The sequence below is a fragment of the Salminus brasiliensis genome, chromosome 3 (genome assembly GCF_030463535.1).
Source record: "Salminus brasiliensis chromosome 3, fSalBra1.hap2, whole genome shotgun sequence".
In the NCBI taxonomy this organism is placed as follows: Eukaryota; Metazoa; Chordata; class Actinopteri; order Characiformes; family Bryconidae; genus Salminus; species Salminus brasiliensis.
In genome coordinates, this window is record NC_132880.1 from 25,033,464 (window position 1) to 25,052,781 (window position 19,318).

Here is a 19,318-nt window from a genome sequence, read left to right on the forward strand (position 1 = left end):
AAGAGCATCGTCAGAGATCTGCTTCAGCCTACACACACACGTTATTATGATAATGTTAGCACCATAAAGTCACACATCTACACGGGCTGGAGGTGATGTAGTTTTTTTTTTTTTATCACACTGTAAAGATGATTAATAAATGGATGCATTGAGGTGGGCAGGGTTATACACATGCCTACAACCTATCAGAGTGAGGGGGTGGAGTGTATAAACATGGATGTGGAGCAGAGTGGGTGCAGGGTTGTGGGGTAATTTACACATCTAGTGCAGTTTATCTGGTGTTGTATTGTTCAGAGTTCATTTCCACTGTTTTATCAGATCACTATAATAGAATAGAGACAGTTTTACCTCCTAAAATATCAAAGATCCAAACAAATCCTCACTTTAAAAAACCAAAACATCTATTAAACCTGAATGAGTGTGTGTGTTTGTTGCCTACTTTCTCATGTCTTCCTCCTGCTTCTCTAACGTGGTCAGATACAGGTTGATCCACGTCAAGCTTGTGCAGACCTCTTTCGGTTCGAGGAAGTCAGCGCTGTCAGACTGTTGATATTTCAGTCTGAGCTGGTGAAAATACTCTGCCTGTAGGAGATGGAAACAGCGCTACAGTTTAGACACATCATTGTAGAAAAGAAACACTTGTGGAAAGGATTTAAAAAAAAAATTCAGCTCAATGCTGAATGACTTACCGGACTCTGAAGCAGCTGCTCCTTTCGCTTTCTCTGCATCCTCTTTTTCTGCAGATCTTCCTCTTCCATCTTCTGCATCTTCATTTGCTTAGATGTTTGCTGTTTGAAATTAGAGAGAATAAACAGTTCATGAATGATGATAAAGACTAAAGCTACTTTTCTCAGAACATACGATTAGTTTCGGAACAAATAAAAACTTTGAAAGACTCTTCTTCTCCAACGATGTGTTCGAAGCCTCAAGCATTAAAGAGCATGTTTTCACTCAGAATATTCTAAGATGACAGTGAATCGTCTTGAACTAAACTGCATCATCACTGATGCTTCACTGTTAAAAAGGCTCTTCTGTCTATGCTTTGGCTTAATCTGGGTATCTGGACCTTAGACGTTCTAGACAACAAATGACTGTAAAAGACAAGTCAAAGAACTCCACAAAAGAGAGACTTACCATGACCAATCCCGTGAACATGTTAAGGAACATGAAGTTGCCTATCAGGATCAGGATGATGAAAAACAGCTCGCTGTAGGCAATCCCTAGACTATGAAGTCTGTCCTGGTGTTCCAGCCAGCCTGAAATCTACAACAGAGCAATAACGTTAATGGTAATAATGGTGAAAATTAAGTTCATCCCTTAATTGAACGGTGTCCAAGTTGGCTTCTAATAAAGTGCTCCGTGAGCGTATGTAGACGTGTGTATTTTCTGGATGTTCAGAATCTGTGAATGCAGCTGACTGTGTTTGACTCACTGTGACCACGCTCAAGGTGGAGAGCAACGCAACACCCATATCCCCCCAGTTCTCGGGGTCCGCGGTCCCCGAAATGCTGCACTCCGGCGACGGCAAAGACGAGCAAGATGAAGAAAATCATGGCCGTCACGTACGCGGCCGTCTTCAGGCCTTGGAACAGAATCAAGACCAGGTCCTGGAAAACAGCACATCATAACATTAGAGTATCGGAAATGTGTCTTCTGTTTTCTTAATGGCACGTGATAACAATCAATAACCTAGAATTGTGGAAAACGAGTGCTATTATACACTTTATGGCCAAATGTTTGTGGACTTTCTATTCTGCTTTTTGTTTGAGTAACTTTCTACTGTCTACCCCTCATTCCCATCATGCACTTTACCTGGATACTGGGGATGATACAGACGATTCTCAGGATCCGGAAAGCACTGAGGATCCGGAAGACCCAGTATGACCCGTCTGCCCTGGAGATCAGCGACAGCAGCAGGAACCCGGTGTTGCAGATGTTGGCTCCACTTCCCCAGAAACCGCACGGCTCCGTGTACACCTTCACCATGAACTCCAAGATGAAGACCACCAGGTAAAACACATCAGCCCCCTGAGGAACAGATTAAGCACAATAAACGCACTGTGTTCCAGTCTCTCTCACACACACACACATACATACACGCTCTCTGCCCTCCTTCCCTCTCTCCTCTATAAAATGTCGTAAAAATTAGGTTACGTGGAATTTCTTCAGTTCACTCACCTCGAACAACGCTGAATACGCAGCTTTAAGTTCACGGTCTGTTTCCAGACCCATGAACGCGGCGTCCAGCACGACCGCTAGAACCATGAAGGCCCTAAAATAACACCCAAGTCTACTCCTGCACACAAACAAAGACGCAACAGAGTTGCAGCAGAGTTGTTCAAGCAGAATGCACAAGATGCAGAAATAGAAAAGAATATCCATCAAGAAAATGTACAAGTTTTACATTCTGGAGCTGGAGGTCAGTTCCCCTCTGTCCTCCATCTCGACGTCTCCCTGTCTGTGGTCTTCCAGCCTTGACGCGGGCTTTTTATTCACATCACCATGACGACCAGAATCAGAACCATTATGACATCACGCTGGCCGGAACGCGCTCAGCTGTGAGAATGGTGACACTGCTTCATGGCGGTTCACTCTAAAGCACTTCATTTGATTCAGTATGACGATCAAAAGGGTTGTCAGGGGAACGGTAACAGTATTTCACACAAACACTACAATTTTACACACAAATATAATAAATGTAGATTTATTGAATACAGATAGCACGTCTCACAGAAGGTAAATATCAAATATCACACGTTTAAATTAATTCATTTAGCTTTTTTTTTTTTAAAAAAGATATTGTTGTAAAAGTCATCGTTTAATAAGTTGTCATTTATGGCCAATTATATTTTATTAAATAGTTTATAGAACATTTTCACCTAAATCACCTATGTAGTGTTACTGGAGTTGGAAGCCTGTCTCTGTTGTGTTTAATAAACATAAAGAGTGATGATCTTTACACTTACTCTCATCCATTCATTTAATGATTAGAGACCTATCGTATAGTCTCAGAACCTTTCTGAACACCCCACAGAACTGAGCTTTGCCATAAAAGCTCTCCCTGCGGGTCTTCACATCAGGAATAAAGAGAGGGTTAGATCTGGCAAGGATTCAGCAGATCCTAAACGACACAAGTACATAAGCTTACATGATCAATCATTTACAACGGGTACGCTTGAAGCATGTTAGCTGTGTCTACTACAGGGGGGTCATCACATAAACAATGACGATACGAACGATAACATACAGACAGTATTTACACTCTTCTATACCAGTATTATTTACACGTCTTGTTTATGGCTATGTTGATGTATACCGGTAAGATAAGCAACGATAACTATTTGCACTATCCTGGGGTTACTGGTTGTGTCTCTTCCCCACTCTAGGTTAACCACGGATCTTGTCGGCTCCTAGAAGAAGACCCATTCACCAGCGCTCTCGTTCTCCCAGGATCACCAGGTAAGTAACATGCTCAGTGACCATCTCCATTGTGTGTGGGCTGCTGAGGAGTCAACTACCAGGGACTTCCCTGCATGTGTTTTAATGCATTCTGTGCGTTTTTGTAACTTTCTGGCAGCGTGGTTTGTGCGTTTTTACACATTTGGTGGTTTCTCCATCTTTTTTGCCCTTTTTTGCATTCGGTGCCATTTTACGGCCGTTATGTGCACTTTTCTGTGTAAATCAGTTGACTATGGTACATTCTTTTTAGCTTTGAATGTCCAAGCAACTCCACTCCTAGTAAGAGGCAGTGGAAGAAGCATCATTTGATTGCCCCTGTTCAGTATTGGGGGTCTGTCATGGCAGGTTAGGCCGGACACAAAGAACACTCGCAGAAATGGGTCCAATGCACGTAGTTTATTAACACAACCCAAGATAATACAAGGGGGCAAAATAAGGCAAAAGCAGCAGCAGCAGCAGCAGCAGCTACAGGGCAACACATGTGAACCCAACACAAACCTGACAAACCAGAGGGCGACAACAAAACACACCTGAGACTGGGGGACTCTGGGAGCTGAGCTTGTGAGAGGGGCGGGCGAACTAACGAGAACCTGCAGGCAGAGCCTGGGCTAACCAGGGGAGATCTAGCGACGCGCTGGACCGGCGCTGAGGCTACTAATAAGGGGGGGGAAGAGAGCTGAGGGACCAGCTGCAGAATCAAAAAACGTCTAGTCCGACCAAACCTGGCACTGCTGCGTGAGCGCGGGTCTATCTCGGCGAGCGAGCCTTGCTGAATCCTTGAACGGCCGGGTGGCCAGCTCGCGAACGAGGGAGTCGAGCCGAAGCTGGCCTAAACACACACCGTGAGCAGTAACGGGAACCTCTCGGGCTACCCAAGCTTCCAAACACGCAATTCTCGACCTCGAACGAAGCGTCGAGGCTCCTGAAGTACCCCCAGCCTCAGGCGAAACACGTGAACCTGAAACGAGACACTGAATCGACACAATGAACCAAACATGAATCACGAACCGATACACATGAAAAGAACCAAACACGTGAACCAAACGAGGCGGAAGTCGTTATTTGAGCCGTATGTGGGCGGCGGCTCGGAATCGCCCGAGGCTGAACTGTGTGCTGCACAGCTATAAACCACCCTTTCATTCCTACATCACACTCTGCTGAAGAACCGGCCCACAAAACAACAACTCCATTGCTTTGTGCAATCACTCGAATTCTTCTCCCCAGTCCCGGCGTCCCAGACAGATGAGCAACAATTCCCCCTGGAGGAAGAGCTGCACATCTTTCAAGTCCCTTTAAAGTCCATGTTCTACATCTCCTGTATAATAGTTATGTAGCTGTACTTTGTGTTGCTATGGACAACGAACAGCAATTAGATCTATTGCATTTTTACACACAACTACTGTAAACCCTGAGGTCCATGTTGATGTACGGAGCTCTACACCAGGCTGCAGCAGGGAAAACACGCAGGCTTCTCCTCTAAAGCGTGCAGTGTTCTCTGAGCAGTGTGTTACCAGCGTCTGTAGAGCAGTTGTTCCAACTCCGGCGTGGAATTTAGGAGCAATGGGCTTTTGTTTTTTTTAGGAAAATGGGCCTGTCTCTAGCAAACGCAGGCAGCTGTGCATGTAGCTCGTAGACCGTGGACCGGCTCCTGACGAGCTGGATCATAACGTGCAAATAATCCAGACATTTGAAACGTGTCAGTGCTCTGCCTCCACAGATAGGGGGCTCCCTTCCGATACTGTACAGAACCGGGCGTACCTACAGTACTACGTCACCCAGGTGAAACCTTTAAATCCCTCGACCACCCATTGTTCCCTTTTTCTGGCACGTCGCCCACTTGGTGGTAGCCGCAATAGAAGGGGGCCACTCATTTCAACGCGTTATTGTGTTGGATGCTAGCCAAGTTTCCTCATCTGTCACCAAAACAGTTGACCTCGGAACATCGCTGACGGCCGGAGCTCCAGAATCATCCCCGGGACAAACTACGAGGGATCCGGGATTTAACCTCCGACTACGGACCGCACGCCCGAGACCTTCAGGAGACGAGAAATTCCTCGAGCTGCGAGCCGGACTCTCCTCTAAAAGTAAGACTGTGAATCGGGGCGGTGTTGGAGGCACTCAGTAGATTATTGGATGTCGGTGCTCTTGGAAACAGTGATCCACTAGATTGTAGGATTGTTGTTGTTGTTGTTTACGCTGATTAGACTAAAGGAAGTACAGCGTTTGATCAGCCCTGTTGTCTCGCGCTCTCCTCGCGGGCACACGAGTTACTTTTGCGATCTTCTCCTTTTCTTGTCCTCCTATCTCACGCGACTGACTTGGTTGTAGCATTTGATTTGAAATGACTTTGGTGAGCTTTGATCTAAAGGGACTCTGACCCTTAAGAAGCCTTATTTTAGACCAACTCACTGCTAGATCCCCTCGCGGAGCTGTGGACGCGCTTCTCTAGCCTGAGCTGCGTGGTTACTATTGCTCGTGGATTCTTCTCGCCATCCCGTGTGTTTAAATCTCCCTCCGAGGGCTTGGCTTTTGTTCCACTCTGCCACGTGAGTTGGATGAAGCCTCGCACCTTTTGAGATCATGCGCACATGATCGGGTTACAAAAGAGAGTCGCTAAAGCTCCGCCGCTCCTCACACCTCTCCTTTGTTCTCGGCGCGCCAGACGTAAACACACACACACGCGAATACACACACACACGCGCATACACGTACACACTCCTACACCCACATGTACGGACCCCCACCCCCCAGTTGCAGACGCATACCTATACTCCCTAGCGAAGTTTGAGCAAAGATGTAGCTTTATTTAGATCTATTTTCCTGCTGACTGTCTTTACTATAGTGGATGAATAAATGCTTTTTTCTGTTTGAGCCGAATTGTTTGTCTTGTTTGTCACTCAGATGAAATTGAGGCCAACATCCTGTTCCTGAACGCCCAGCTGTCATGTCCGCGTCGCCGCGCCCGCAGACTCTCATGAGGACTCTTATTCTGGTATTTACGTTCGTGTCTAACTCCGCGTACTTTGGCTAATGTCAGGTGCGCTTGATTGATGCTCATTGTTCTGGTAACACGGTTCACCTGAGGCTGAGGTGTATATAAGGGGCGAGCGCTAGGCGCTCTTTGGCGAGAGGTGGATGTATTCGTGGTGCTGGTTGCAGAAACTAAACCGAGCTAACCGAGTGCGGCAGAGTTCAAGAGTCCACGAGGTCTTCAGAGAGGCTTCCTCTCTATGCAGGTTCACGTTAGTAGTACCGTTCGTGGGCGAGCCTCGTTACCAGCTCTGTCTTGCCTTTGCCTTTTGGGTTCTGCAGCTGATCTCTCAGCTCTCGGTCTCGCGTCACGTAAGTTCCCTAGCGCCTGACGAGCGGAGCTTTGCTCTCCCCCAGTTTCCCCAGGCGCTGCCTGTAGGTCTTGGTTATCGTTGCGCCTCCCTCTCAGTCCCGGTACGCTAGCCTAGCTCCAGGATTCCCTCCGGCCTCGGGTGTGTGTCTTTGCTTTGCCCACGTTACTTTGTCCCTGTTGTTGGGTTTATCCTTTGGCCCTGTACCTTTGCTGCCTCTTCCTGAGTGTAGCCTTGTTTGAATAAACGTTCTTGCATCGAGTCATCTATGTCTATTTATTTATTTATTATTATTATTTTAACGGACTGACCGAGCACAAACAGCTAAATCAATACACAAGCATGATGATGCAGCACATTGCAGGGATGTTTGGTGTGTGTCCTTCAGGATGATGTACTTCACTTGTTTTTTAATCGTCCACATTTGAAACATGTCAAACTCCATAGTCTGGTAGATAGTCTGGTCTAAGCCTGCTTTTTGTGTCCGTCAGAAGTGGAAGCCGACACGCTCGTCTGCTGTTGTAGTGCATCTGCCTCACAGTTCAGCGTGTTGTGCGGTTTCAGAGGCTTTTCTGCTCAACACACTTGTACAAAGTTGTACTGTAGTCTTCAGCTCCTCAACAAGGTGTGTATCCATCTGTAGAACTGCGTCTCACTGGATGGGTTTTCTTTATCGCACCAATCTGAGTGAGCTCTAGAGACTGTCCCACATGAAAATCTCCTCAGTTCTAGAATAACTCAAAAACCAGCCCATTTAGCCCCAACACAACCACACTATGCTGAAAATCACAAAGATTACTTTTATCACTCCTCCTCATTGGGAAGGTTGATACGAACATTACCTGAAGCCGCTGGCCTGTCTTTACATGATTTTATACCCTGCACTGCTGATAAAGAGAACTGCATGAGGTGTTCCTAATAAACTGTTTGGTGAGATCATAAACCAGATGTTTAAAGAGTAAAATGACTATTTAATATCGGCCTGTTTTCAGTTTGTGAGTCAAAGAACCCAAGTGTTTACATTTTTACTTTCATTATTTGAACTTTTTCGAGACTCTCAGGATAACCATATTAGATCTACTTCATCACTACAGATTTACAGTAAAGTAATAGCTTGAGCATTGATGAAATGTGTCCATATTTACCACAAACATGTGTCTGCCTATTGCAGACTCTCCCAGCATTATTGAGCTAACACCACAATCGGTGTTTACTGAGATCAGTGTACATGAACCCAGCTGAAGAACAAACCCAAAGCCAAGACCTTACACAACTCAATTTTCCTTTCAGTTCAATTCAAATTTATTTCATAGTCACTGCATAGTCATGCAGTGAGGTGAGGAGGGATCAATGCTGGGCCCCAGAGCAGCACATCAGGCAGCAGGGTGGTGGAGAGCCAGGTCTGGCGGTACCGGGATGGAACAGTTGGAACTGAGCATCTCGTTACATGGAAAAGAGAGAGAGAGAAAACAGAAAGGAGGGAAAAACACAAGGGGTCAGGAGGAGAGCGGCAACACGATTTGTGGGGTTATACAGCAGGACAGGATCCCATGGGTAGGCAGGAGCATCCAACCACAAATGGTCTGGCGTCAGCGGCTAGCAGGGAGCAGCTCGGCACATGGGGAGAGAAAAGAAAGGAGAAAATGAAGAAGTGTTTTGGAGTTTGAATAGACTGATGTACCTCCTGTAAAAGAAGTAGATTAGATAGACAGAATTTAAAGTGTCTTACAGTAGTGCTGGTTATGATTGAGAATCCATCTAAGCATTTAGAGCAATATAACTAGATTTACCCATCTTTGAATCGATAAGTAATACCTCTGTTTTACCTGGATTAAGCAAACCGTAAGTTGTGGGGCATCCAGTTCTTTATGTCTTTAAGACCGTCTGTTCTGTTCTGGAGACAAATGGTCTTGTTGGAAGTACAGGTGTCGTTAGCATAGCGATTAAAGTCGATACCATGCTTCCGGACTATTTTAACCCAGCGGCAGCATAAGAAGATTCAATAATAACAGACCCGGGATTGACCCTTTACTCCCTATAATCCGTAAGCATGGTACTGACATGGTAAGAATGTCTTTAATAATAATTTTGAGTTCTATTAATAAGACTAAAAGGCACTCGATTTTCCTTCAGTTCCTCATGGTCCAATAACTGAATTTTAATAAATATAGTGACTGAGTGATTCCTAAAGAATTCCTGGAATTCCTGAAACAATTCCTAGGTGGTGGTTCTGTAACTGCTTTGGTGTTTCTATGTGGTTGCGAGGGTGTTTCTTGGTGGTTGCCATGCGGTCGTTAGGCCATTAAAAGCTGCACAAGCATTGTCACAAATCAGGAGACATCCGGGTCCAAGCCCCAAGCGAGCAAGCCAACGGCGACAGTGGCAAGGAAAAACTCCCTCAGACGGAGAGGAAGAAACCTTGAGAGGAACCAAGACTCACAGGGGGAACCATCCTCCTTTGGTTGACACGGGAGAGCAAAACCACGCAACAAAAGCATGCAATGAAAGAAATAACTAAGGGACACATAGACGAGAGCCTAATACTGCCCAGAAGTATTGAATGAATCACATGAATTAGATCTGTGATTCCTTATTCTCATCTTCTGACCCGCTTAGTCCAATTTAGGACCGCAGAGGCAATAGGGCAAGCAAAGCCACCCAGGCATCCCTGTCCCCAGGCACTTTTACCAGCTCCTCTACAGGACCCCTAGATGCTTCCAGGCCAGCCAGGAAATACAATCCATCCAGCGGGCCCTGGGTCATCCTCAGGGTCTCATCCAAAGTCGCTGATGCCCGGTAAACAGTTAAAGCGCACGCCGAAGGCCTCCGCACGTGGAAGCCAGGCAGACACAGCTCCGACACCGGGAGTACGAGGAACGAGCGGCTTGCGTTAGCAAACCCGCCAAGCCCGTGCTCCTGGAGCTCCTCCCGCAGGATGTTTCGGGGAACACGATCATAAGCCTCCTCCAAGTGTAGAAAACACATGAAGACCGGGGCGGCAAATCCTCATGTTCCTTCAACTACCTGACGGAGAGCGAAGAGCTGGTCTGCTGTTCCACGGGCAGGATCAAATACTGGAGGTACCCTGGAAAAGACTTTCTCAGAGAGGCTGGGAACCACCACCCCGGTTCGCCAATCCAGAGACACTGCTCCCAGGATTCATGCTACATTGAAGAGGCGTGTCAGCCAAGACAGACCCTCAATGTCCAGAGCCTTCAGCCTAAACTGCGAGCGAAGGCGAACAGAACTATATACTATATATAGCTGCTATCTCTCAACCTTCCGCACCAGCTCATAGCTCCTTACCCGCTAGTGAGGCCACATTACACTCACCAAGAGGCAGTTGCAATGCTGTTGCCAAGCACTTGCTTTGGTCTCAGAAGTGGATGGAATGCGCTCGCTAGGGTATTGCTCTGCTGTTTCGCATCATTGCTATGCAGTTGTACGTGGTTGCTATGCTCTTCAAAGCTGCTTGGTGACAATGTTGGTGGAACTTGAGCTGTGTCACACGGTTCTATGCTGTTCTACGGGATTTGTTAAGAAGATGCTGCTGCTGCTTCAGTGGCGTTTGCTATGGTGTTGTTTAGCAAACTTTTTTGCAGCCATTACCAGACGCCAAGCGCTTTTAGCTTTGCCTTTCTGGAGTCCTGGCTTTGATCCAGCAGGGACATTCCTCGCTGCTCTTCCTCGCTGCTCTTCCAAGTCCAGCTCCAGGAGTTCACGCTGGATACGAAGAGCATCGTCAGAGATCTGCTTCAGCCTACACACACACACACGTTATTATGATAATGTTAGCACCATAAAGTCACACATCTACACGGGCTGGAGGTGATGTAGTTTTTTTTTTTATCACACTGTAAAGATGATTAATAAATGGATGCATTGAGGTGGGCAGGGTTATACACATGCCTACAACCTATCAGAGTGAGGGGGTGGAGTGTATAAACATGGATGTATTCTATCAGAGCAGAGTGGGTGCAGGGTTGTGGGGTAATTTACACATCTAGTGCAGTTTATCTGGTGTTGTATTGTTCAGAGTTCATTTCCACTGTTTTATCAGATCACTATAATAGAATAGAGACAGTTTTACCTCCTAAAATATCAAAGATCCAAACAAATCCTCACTTTAAAAAACCAAAACATCTATTAAACCTGAATGAGTGTGTGTGTTTGTTGCCTACTTTCTCATGTCTTCCTCCTGCTTCTCTAACGTGGTCAGATACAGGTTGATCCACGTCAAGCTCGTGCAGACCTCTTTCGGTTCGAGGAAGTCAGCGCTGTCAGACTGTTGATATTTCAGTCTGAGCTGGTGAAAATACTCTGCCTGTAGGAGATGGAAACAGCGCTACAGTTTAGACACATCATTGTAGAAAAGAAACACTTGTGGAAAGGATTTTTAAAAAAATTTCAGCTCAATGCTGAATGACTTACCGGACTCTGAAGCAGCTGCTCCTTTCGCTTTCTCTGCATCCTCTTTTTCTGCAGATCTTCCTCTTCCATCTTCTGCATCTTTATTTGCTTAGATGTTTGCTGTTTGAAATTAGAGAGAATAAACAGTTCATGAATGATGATAAAGACTAAAGCTACTTTTCTCAGAACATACGATTCGTTTCGGAACAAATAAAAACTTTGAAAGACTCCAACGATGTGTTCGAAGCCTCAAGCATTAAAGAGCATATTTTCACTCAGAATATTCTAAGATGACAGTGAATCGTCTTGAACTAAACTGCATCATCACTGATGCTTCACTGTTAAAAAGGCTCTTCTGTCTATGCTTTGGCTTAATCTGGGTATCTGGACCTTAGACGTTCTAGACAACAAATGACTGTAAAAGACAAGTCAAACAACTCCACAAAACAGAGACTTACCATGACCAATCCCGTGAACATGTTAAGGAACATGAAGTTGCCTATCAGGATCAGGATGATGAAAAACAGCTCGCTGTAGGCAATCCCTAGACTATGAAGTCTGTCCTGGTGTTCCAGCCAGCCTGAAATCTACAATAGAGCAATAACGTTAATGGTAATAATGGTGGAAATTAAGTTCATCCCTTAATTGAACTGTGTCCAAGTTGGCTCCTAATAAAGTGCTCCGTGAGCGTATGTAGACGTGTGTATTTTCTGGATGTTCAGTATCTGTAAATGCAGCTGTGTTTGACTCACTGTGACCACGCTCAAGGTGGAGAGCAACGCAACACCCATATCCCCCCAGTTCTCGGGGTCCGCGGTCCCGAAATGCTGCACTCCAGCGACGGCAAAGACGAGCAAGATGAAGAAAATCATGGCCGTCACGTACGCGGCCGTCTTCAGGCCTTGGAACAGAATCAAGACCAGGTCCTGGAAAACAGCACATCATAACATTAGAGTATCGGAAATGTGTCTTCTGTTTTCTTAATGGCACGTGATAACAATCAATAACCTAGAATTGTGGAAAACGAGTGCTATTATACACTTTATGTCCAAATGTTTGTGGACTTTCTAGTCTGCTTTTGTTTGAGTAACTTTCTACTGTCTTCCCCCTAATTCCCATCATGCACTTTACCTGGATACTGGGGATGATAAAGATGATTCTCAGGATCCGGAAAGCCCTGAGGATCCGGAAGACCCAGTATGACCCGTCTGCCCTGGAGATCAGCGACAGCAGCAGGAACCCGGTGTTGCAGATGTTGGCTCCACTTCCCCAGAAACCGCACGGCTCCGTGTACACCTTCACCATGAACTCCAAGATGAAGACCACCAGGTAAAACACATCAGCCCCCTGAGGAACAGATTAGGCACAATAAACGCACTGTGATCCAGTCTCTCTCACACACACACACATACATACATGCTCTCTGCCCTCCTTCCCTCTCTCCTCTATAAAATGTCGTAAAATTAGGTTACGTGGAATTTCTTCAGTTCACTCACCTCGAACAACGCTGAATACGCAGTTTTAAGTTCACGGTCTGTTTCCAGACCCATGAACGCGGCGTCCAGCACGACCACTAGAACCATGAAGGCCCTAAAATAACACCCAAGTCTACTCCTGCACACAAACAAAGACGCAACAGAGCAGCAGAGTTGGTGTTGTTCAAGCAGAATGCACAAGATGCAGAAATAGAAAAGAATATCCATCAAGAAAATGTACAAGTTTTACATTCTGGAGCTGGAGGTCAGTTCCCCTCTGTCCTCCATCTCGACGTCTCCCTGTCTGTGGTCTTCCAGCCTTGACGCAGGCTTTTTATTCACATCACCATGACGACCAGAATCAGAACCATTATGACATCACGCTGGCCGGAACGCGCTCAGCTGTGAGAATGGTGACACTGCTTCATGGCGATTCACTCTAAAGCACTTCATTTGATTCAGTATGACGATCAAAAGGGTTGTCAGGGGAACGGTAACAGTATTTCACACAAACACTACAATTTTACACACAAATATAATAAATGTAGATTTATTGAATACAGATACATTGACTTGAATACAGATAGCACGTCTCACAGAAGGTAAATATCAAATATCACACGTTTAAATTCATTCATTTAGCTTTTTTTTTTTTTTTTTTTAAAGATATTGTTGTAAAAGTCATCTTTTAATAAGTTGTAATTTATGGCCAATTATATTTTATTAAATAGTTTATAGAACATTTTCACCTAAATCACCTATGTAGTGTTACTGGAGTTGGAAGCCTGTCTTTGTTGTGTTTAATAAACATAAAGAGTGGTGATCTTTACACTTACTCTCATCCATTCATTTAATGATTAGAGACCTATCGTATAGTCTCAGAACCTTTCTGAACACCCCACAGAACTGAGCTTTGCCATAAAAGCTCTCCCTGCGGGTCTTCACATCAGGAATCAAGAGAGGGTTAGATCTGGCAAGGATTCAGCAGATCCTAAACGACACACGTACATAAGCTTACATGATCAATCATTTACAACGGGTACGCTTGAAGCATGTTAGCTGTGTCTACTACAGGGGGGTCATCACATAAACAATGACGATACGAGCGATAACATACAGACAGTATTTACACTCTTCTATACCAGTATTATTTACACGTCTTGTTTATGGCTATGTTGACGTATACCGGTAAGATAAGCAACGATAACTATTTGCACTATCCTGGGGTTATTGCTTGTGTCTCTTCCCCACTCTAGGTTAACCACGGATCTTGTCGGCTCCTAGAAGAAGACCCATTCACCAGCGCTCTCGTTCTCCCAGGATCACCAGGTAAGTAACATGCTCAGTGACCATCTCCATTGTGTGTGGGCTGCTGAGGAGTCAACTACCAGGGACTTCCCTACATGTGTTTTAATGCATTCTGTGCGTTTTTGTAACTTTCTGGCAGCGTGGTTTGTGCGTTTTTACACATTTGGTGGTTTCTCCATCTTTTTTGCCCTTTTTTACATTCGGTGCCATTTTACGGCCGTTATGTGCACTTTTCTGTGTAAATCAGTTGACTATGGTACATTCTTTTTAGCTTTGAATGTCCAAGCAACTCCACTCCTAGTAAGAGGCAGTGGAAGAAGCATCATTTGATTGCCCCTGTTCAGTATTGGGGGTCTGTCATGGCAGGTTAGGCCGGACACAAAGAACACTCGCAGAAATGGGTCCAATGCACGTAGTTTATTAACACAACCCAAGATAATACAAGGGGGCAAAATAAGGCAAAAGCAGCAGCAGCAGCAGCAGCTACAGGGCAACACATGTGGACACAACACAAACCTGACAAACCAGAGGGCGACAACAAAACACACCTGAGACTGGGGGACTCTGGGAGCTGAGCTTGTGAGAGGGGCGGGCGAACTAACGAGAACCTGCAGGCAGAGCCTGGGCTAACCAGGGGAGAACTAGCGACGCGCTGGACCGGCGCTGAGGCTACTAATAAGGGGGGGGAGAGAGCTGAGGGACCAGCTGCAGAATCAAAAAACGGCTAGTCCGACCAAACCTGGCACTGCTGCGTGAGCGCGGGTCTATCTCGGCGAGCGAGCCTTGATGAATCCTTGAACGGCCGGGTGGCCAGCTCGCGAACGAGGGAGTCGAGCCGAAGCTGGCCTAAACACACACCGTGAGCAGTAACGGGAACCTCTCGGGCTACCCAAGCTTCCAAACACGCAATTCTCGACCTCGAACGAAGCGTCGAGGCTCCTGAAGTGCCCCCAGCCTCAGGCGAAACACGTGAACCTGAAACGAGACACTGAATCGACACAATGAACCAAACATGAATCACGAACCGATACACATGAAAAGAACCAAACACGTGAACCAAACGAGGCGGAAGTCGTTATTTGAGCCGTATGTGGGCGGCGGCTCGGAATCGCCCGAGGCTGAACTGTGTGCTGCACAGCTATAAACCACCCTTTCATTTCTACATCACACTCTGCTGAAGAACCGGCCCACAAAACAACAACTCCATTGCTTTGTGCAATCACTCGAATTCTTCTCCCCAGTCCCGGCGTCCCAGACAGATGAGCAACAATTCCCCCTGGAGGAAGAGCTGCACATCTTTCAAGTCCCTTTAAAGTCCATGTTCTACATCTCCTGTATAATAGTTATGTTGCTGTACTTTGTGTTGCTATGGACAACGAACAGCAATTAGATCTATTGCATTTTTACATACAACTACTGTAAACCCTGAGGTCCATGTTGATGTACGGAGCTCTACACCAGGCTGCAGCAGGGAAAACACGCAGGCTTCTGCTCTAAAGCGTGCAGTGTTCTCTGAGCAGTGTGTTACCAGCGTCTGTAGAGCAGTTGTTCCAACTCCGGCGTGTAATTTAGGAGCAATGGGCTTTTGGTTTTTTAGGAAAATGGGCCTGTCTCTAGCAAAAGCAGGCAGCTGTGCATGTAGCTCGTAGACCGTGGACCGGCTCCTGACGAGCTGGATCATAACGTGCAAATAATCCAGGCATTTGAAACGTGTCAGTGCTCTGCCTCCACAGATAGGGGGCTCCCTTCCGATACTGTACAGAACCGGGCGTACCTACAGTACTACGTCACCCAGGTGAAACCTTTAAATCCCTCGACCACCCATTGTTCCCTTTTTCCGGCACGTCGCCCACTTGGTGGTAGCCGCAAGAGAAGGGGGCCACTCATTTCAACGCGTCATTGTGTTGGATGCTAGCCAAGTTTCCTCATCTGTCACCAAAACAGTTGACCTCGGAACATCGCTGACGGCCGGAGCTCCAGAATCATCCCCGGGATAAACTACGAGGGATCCGGGATTTAACCTCCGACTACGGACCGCACGCCCGAGACCTTCAGGAGACGAGAAATTCCTCGAGCTGCGAGCCGGACTCTCCTCTAAAAGTAAGACTGTGAATCGGGGCGGTGTTGGAGGCACTCAGTAGATTATTGGATGTTGGTGCTCTTGGAAACAGTGATCCACTAGATTGTAGGATTGTTGTTGTTGTTGTTTACGCTGATTAGACTAAAGGAAGTACAGCGTTTGATCAGCCCTGTTGTCTCGCGCTCTCCTCGCGGGCACACGAGTTACTTTTGCGATCTTCTCCTTTTCTTGTCCTCCTATCTCACGCGACTGACTTGGTTGTAGCATTTGATTTGAAATGACTTTGGTGAGCTTTGATCTAAAGGGACTCTGACCCTTAAGAAGCCTTATTTTAGACCAACTCACTGCTAGATCCCCTCGCGGAGCTGTGGACGCGCTTCTCTAGCCTGAGCTGCGTGGTTACTATTGCTCGTGGATTCTTCTCGCCATCCCGTGTGTTTAAATCTCCCTCCGAGGGCTTGGCTTTTGTTCCACTCTGCCACGTGAGTTGGATGAAGCCTCGCACCTTTTGAGTTCATGCGCACATGATCGGGTTACAAAAGAGAGTCGCTAAAGCTCCGCCGCTCCTCACACCTCTCCTTTGTTCTCGGCGCGCCAGACGTAAACACACACACACGCGAATACACACACACACACACACGCATACACGTACACACTCCTACACCCACATGTACGGACCCCCACCCCCCAGTTGCAGACGCATACCTATACTCCCTAGCGAAGTTTGAGCAAAGATGTAGCTTTATTTAGATCTATTTTCCTGCTGACTGTCTTTACTATAGTGGATGAATAAATGCTTTTTTCTGTTTGAGCCGAATTGTTTGTCTTGTTTGTCACTCAGATGAAATTGAGGCCAACATACTGTTCCTGAACGCCCAGCTGTCGTGTCCGCGTCGCCGCGCCCGCAGACTCTCATGAGGACTCTTATTCTGGTATTTACGTTCGTGTCTAACTCCGCGTACTTTGGCTAATGTCAGGTGCGCTTGATTGATGCTCATTGTTCTGGTAACACGGTTCACCTGAGGCTGAGGTGTATATAAGGGGCGAGCGCTAGGCGCTCTTTGGCGAGAGGTGGATGTATTCGTGGTGCTGGTTGCAGAAACTAAACCGAGCTAACCGAGTGCGGCAGAGTTCAAGAGTCCACGAGGTCTTCAGAGAGGCTTCCTCTCTATGCAGGTTCACGTTAGTAGTACCGTTCGTGGGCGAGCCTCGTTACCAGCTCTGTCTTGCCTTTGCCTTTTGGGTTCTGCAGCTGATCTCTCAGCTCTCGGTCTCGCGTCACGTAAGTTCCCTAGCGCCTGACGAGCGCAGCTTTGCTCTCCCCCAGTTTCCCCAGGCGCTGCCTGTAGGTCTTGGTTATCGCTGCGCCTCCCTCTCAGTCCCGGTACGCTAGCCTAGCACCAGGATTCCCTCCGGCCTCAGGTGTGTGTCTTTGCTTTGCCAACGTTACTTTGTCCCTGTTGTTGGGTTTATCCTTTGGCCCTGTACCTTTGCTGCCTCTTCCTGAGTGTAGCCTTGTTTGAATAAACGTACTTGAATCGAGTCATCTATGTCTATTTATTTATTTATTATTATTATTTTAACGGACTGACCGAGCACAAACAGCTAAATCAATACACAAGCATGATGATGCAGCACATTGCAGGGGTGATTGGTGTGTGTCCTTCAGGATGATGTACTTCACTTGTTTTTTAATCGTCCACATTTGAAACATGTCAAACTCCATAGTCTGGTAGATAGTCTGGTCTAAGCCTGCTTTTTGTGTCCGTCAGAAGTGGAAGCCGACACGCTCGTCTGCTGTTGTAGTGCATCTGCCTCACAGTTCAGCGTGTTGTGTGGTTTCAGAGGCTTTTCTGCTCAACACACTTGTACAAAGTTGTACTGTAGTCTTCAGCTCCTCAACAAGGTGTGTATCCATCTGTAGAACTGCGACTCACTGGATGGGTTTCCTTTATCGCACCAATCTGAGTGAGCTCTAGAGACTGTCGCACATGAAAATCTCCTCAGTTCTAGAATAACTCAAAAACCAGCCCATTTAGCCCCAACACAACCACACTATGCTGAAAATCACAAAGATTACTTTTATCACTCCTCCTCATTGGGAAGGTTGATACGAACGTTACCTGAAGCCGCTGGCCTGTCTTTACATGATTTTATACCCTGCACTGCTGATAAAGAGAACTGCATGAGGTGTTCCTAATAAACTGTTTGGCGAGATCATAAACCAGATGTTTAAAGAGTAAAATGACTATTTAATATCGGCCTGTTTTCAGTTTGTGAGTCAAAGAACCCAAGTGTTTACATTTTTACTTTCATTATTTGAACTTTTTCGAGACTCTCAGGATAACCATATTAGATCTACTTCATCACTACAGATTTACAGTAAAGTAATAGCTTGAGCATTGATGAGATGTGTCCATATTTACCACAAACATGTGTCTGCCTATTGCAGACTCTCCCAGCATTATTGAGCTAACACCACAATCGGTGTTTACTGATATCAGTGTACATGAACCCAGCTGAAGAACAAACCCAAAGCCAAGACCTTACACAACTCAATTCTCCTTTCAGTTCAATTCAAATTTATTTCATAGTCACTGCATCGTCATGCAGTGAGGTGAGGAGGGATCAATGCTGGGCCCCAGAGCAGCACATCAGGCAGCAGGGTGGTGGAGAGCCAGGTCTGGCGGTACCGGGATGGAACAGTTGGAACTGAGCATCTCGTTACATGGAAAAGAGAGAGAGAGAAAACAGAAAGGAGGGAAAAACACAAGGGGTCAGGAGGAGAGAGGCAACACGATTTGTGGGGTTATACAGCAGGACAGGATCCCAGGGGTAGACAGGAGCATCCAACCACAAATGGTCTGGCGTCAGCGGCTAGCAGGGAGCAGCTCGGCACATGGGGAGAGAAAAGAAAGGAGAAAATGAAGAAGTGTTTTGGAGTTTGAATAGACTGATGTACCTCCTGTAAAAGAAGTAGATTAGAGAGACAGAATTTAAAGTGTCTTACAGTAGTGCTGGCTATGACTGAGAATCCATCTAAATTTAGAGCAATATAACTAGATTTACCCATCTTTGAATCGATAAGTAATACCTCTGTTTTACCTGGATTAAGCAAACCGTAAGTTGTGGGGCATCCAGTTCTTTATGTCTTTAAGACCGTCTGTTCTGTTCTGGAGACAAATGGTCTTGTTGGAAGTACAGGTGTCGTTAGCATAGCGATTAAAGTCGATACCATGCTTCCG

General features: G+C 46.2%; 1 protein-coding gene across 1 annotated transcript; it reads right to left on the reverse strand.

Moving 5' to 3' along the window:
* Positions 1 to 9,422: 9,422 nt before the first annotated feature.
* On the reverse strand, positions 9,423 to 12,553 carry LOC140551072 (cation channel sperm-associated protein 3-like). The gene is made up of 4 exons (XM_072674442.1): positions 12,342 to 12,553; positions 11,963 to 12,136; positions 11,669 to 11,797; positions 9,423 to 9,764 (listed from the first exon to the last, which is right to left on the reverse strand). Exons 1-4 carry the CDS (start codon positions 12,513 to 12,515, stop codon positions 9,423 to 9,425), a joined length of 819 nt encoding a protein of 272 aa, XP_072530543.1. The 5' UTR covers positions 12,516 to 12,553.
* Positions 12,554 to 19,318: the final 6,765 nt, after the last annotated feature.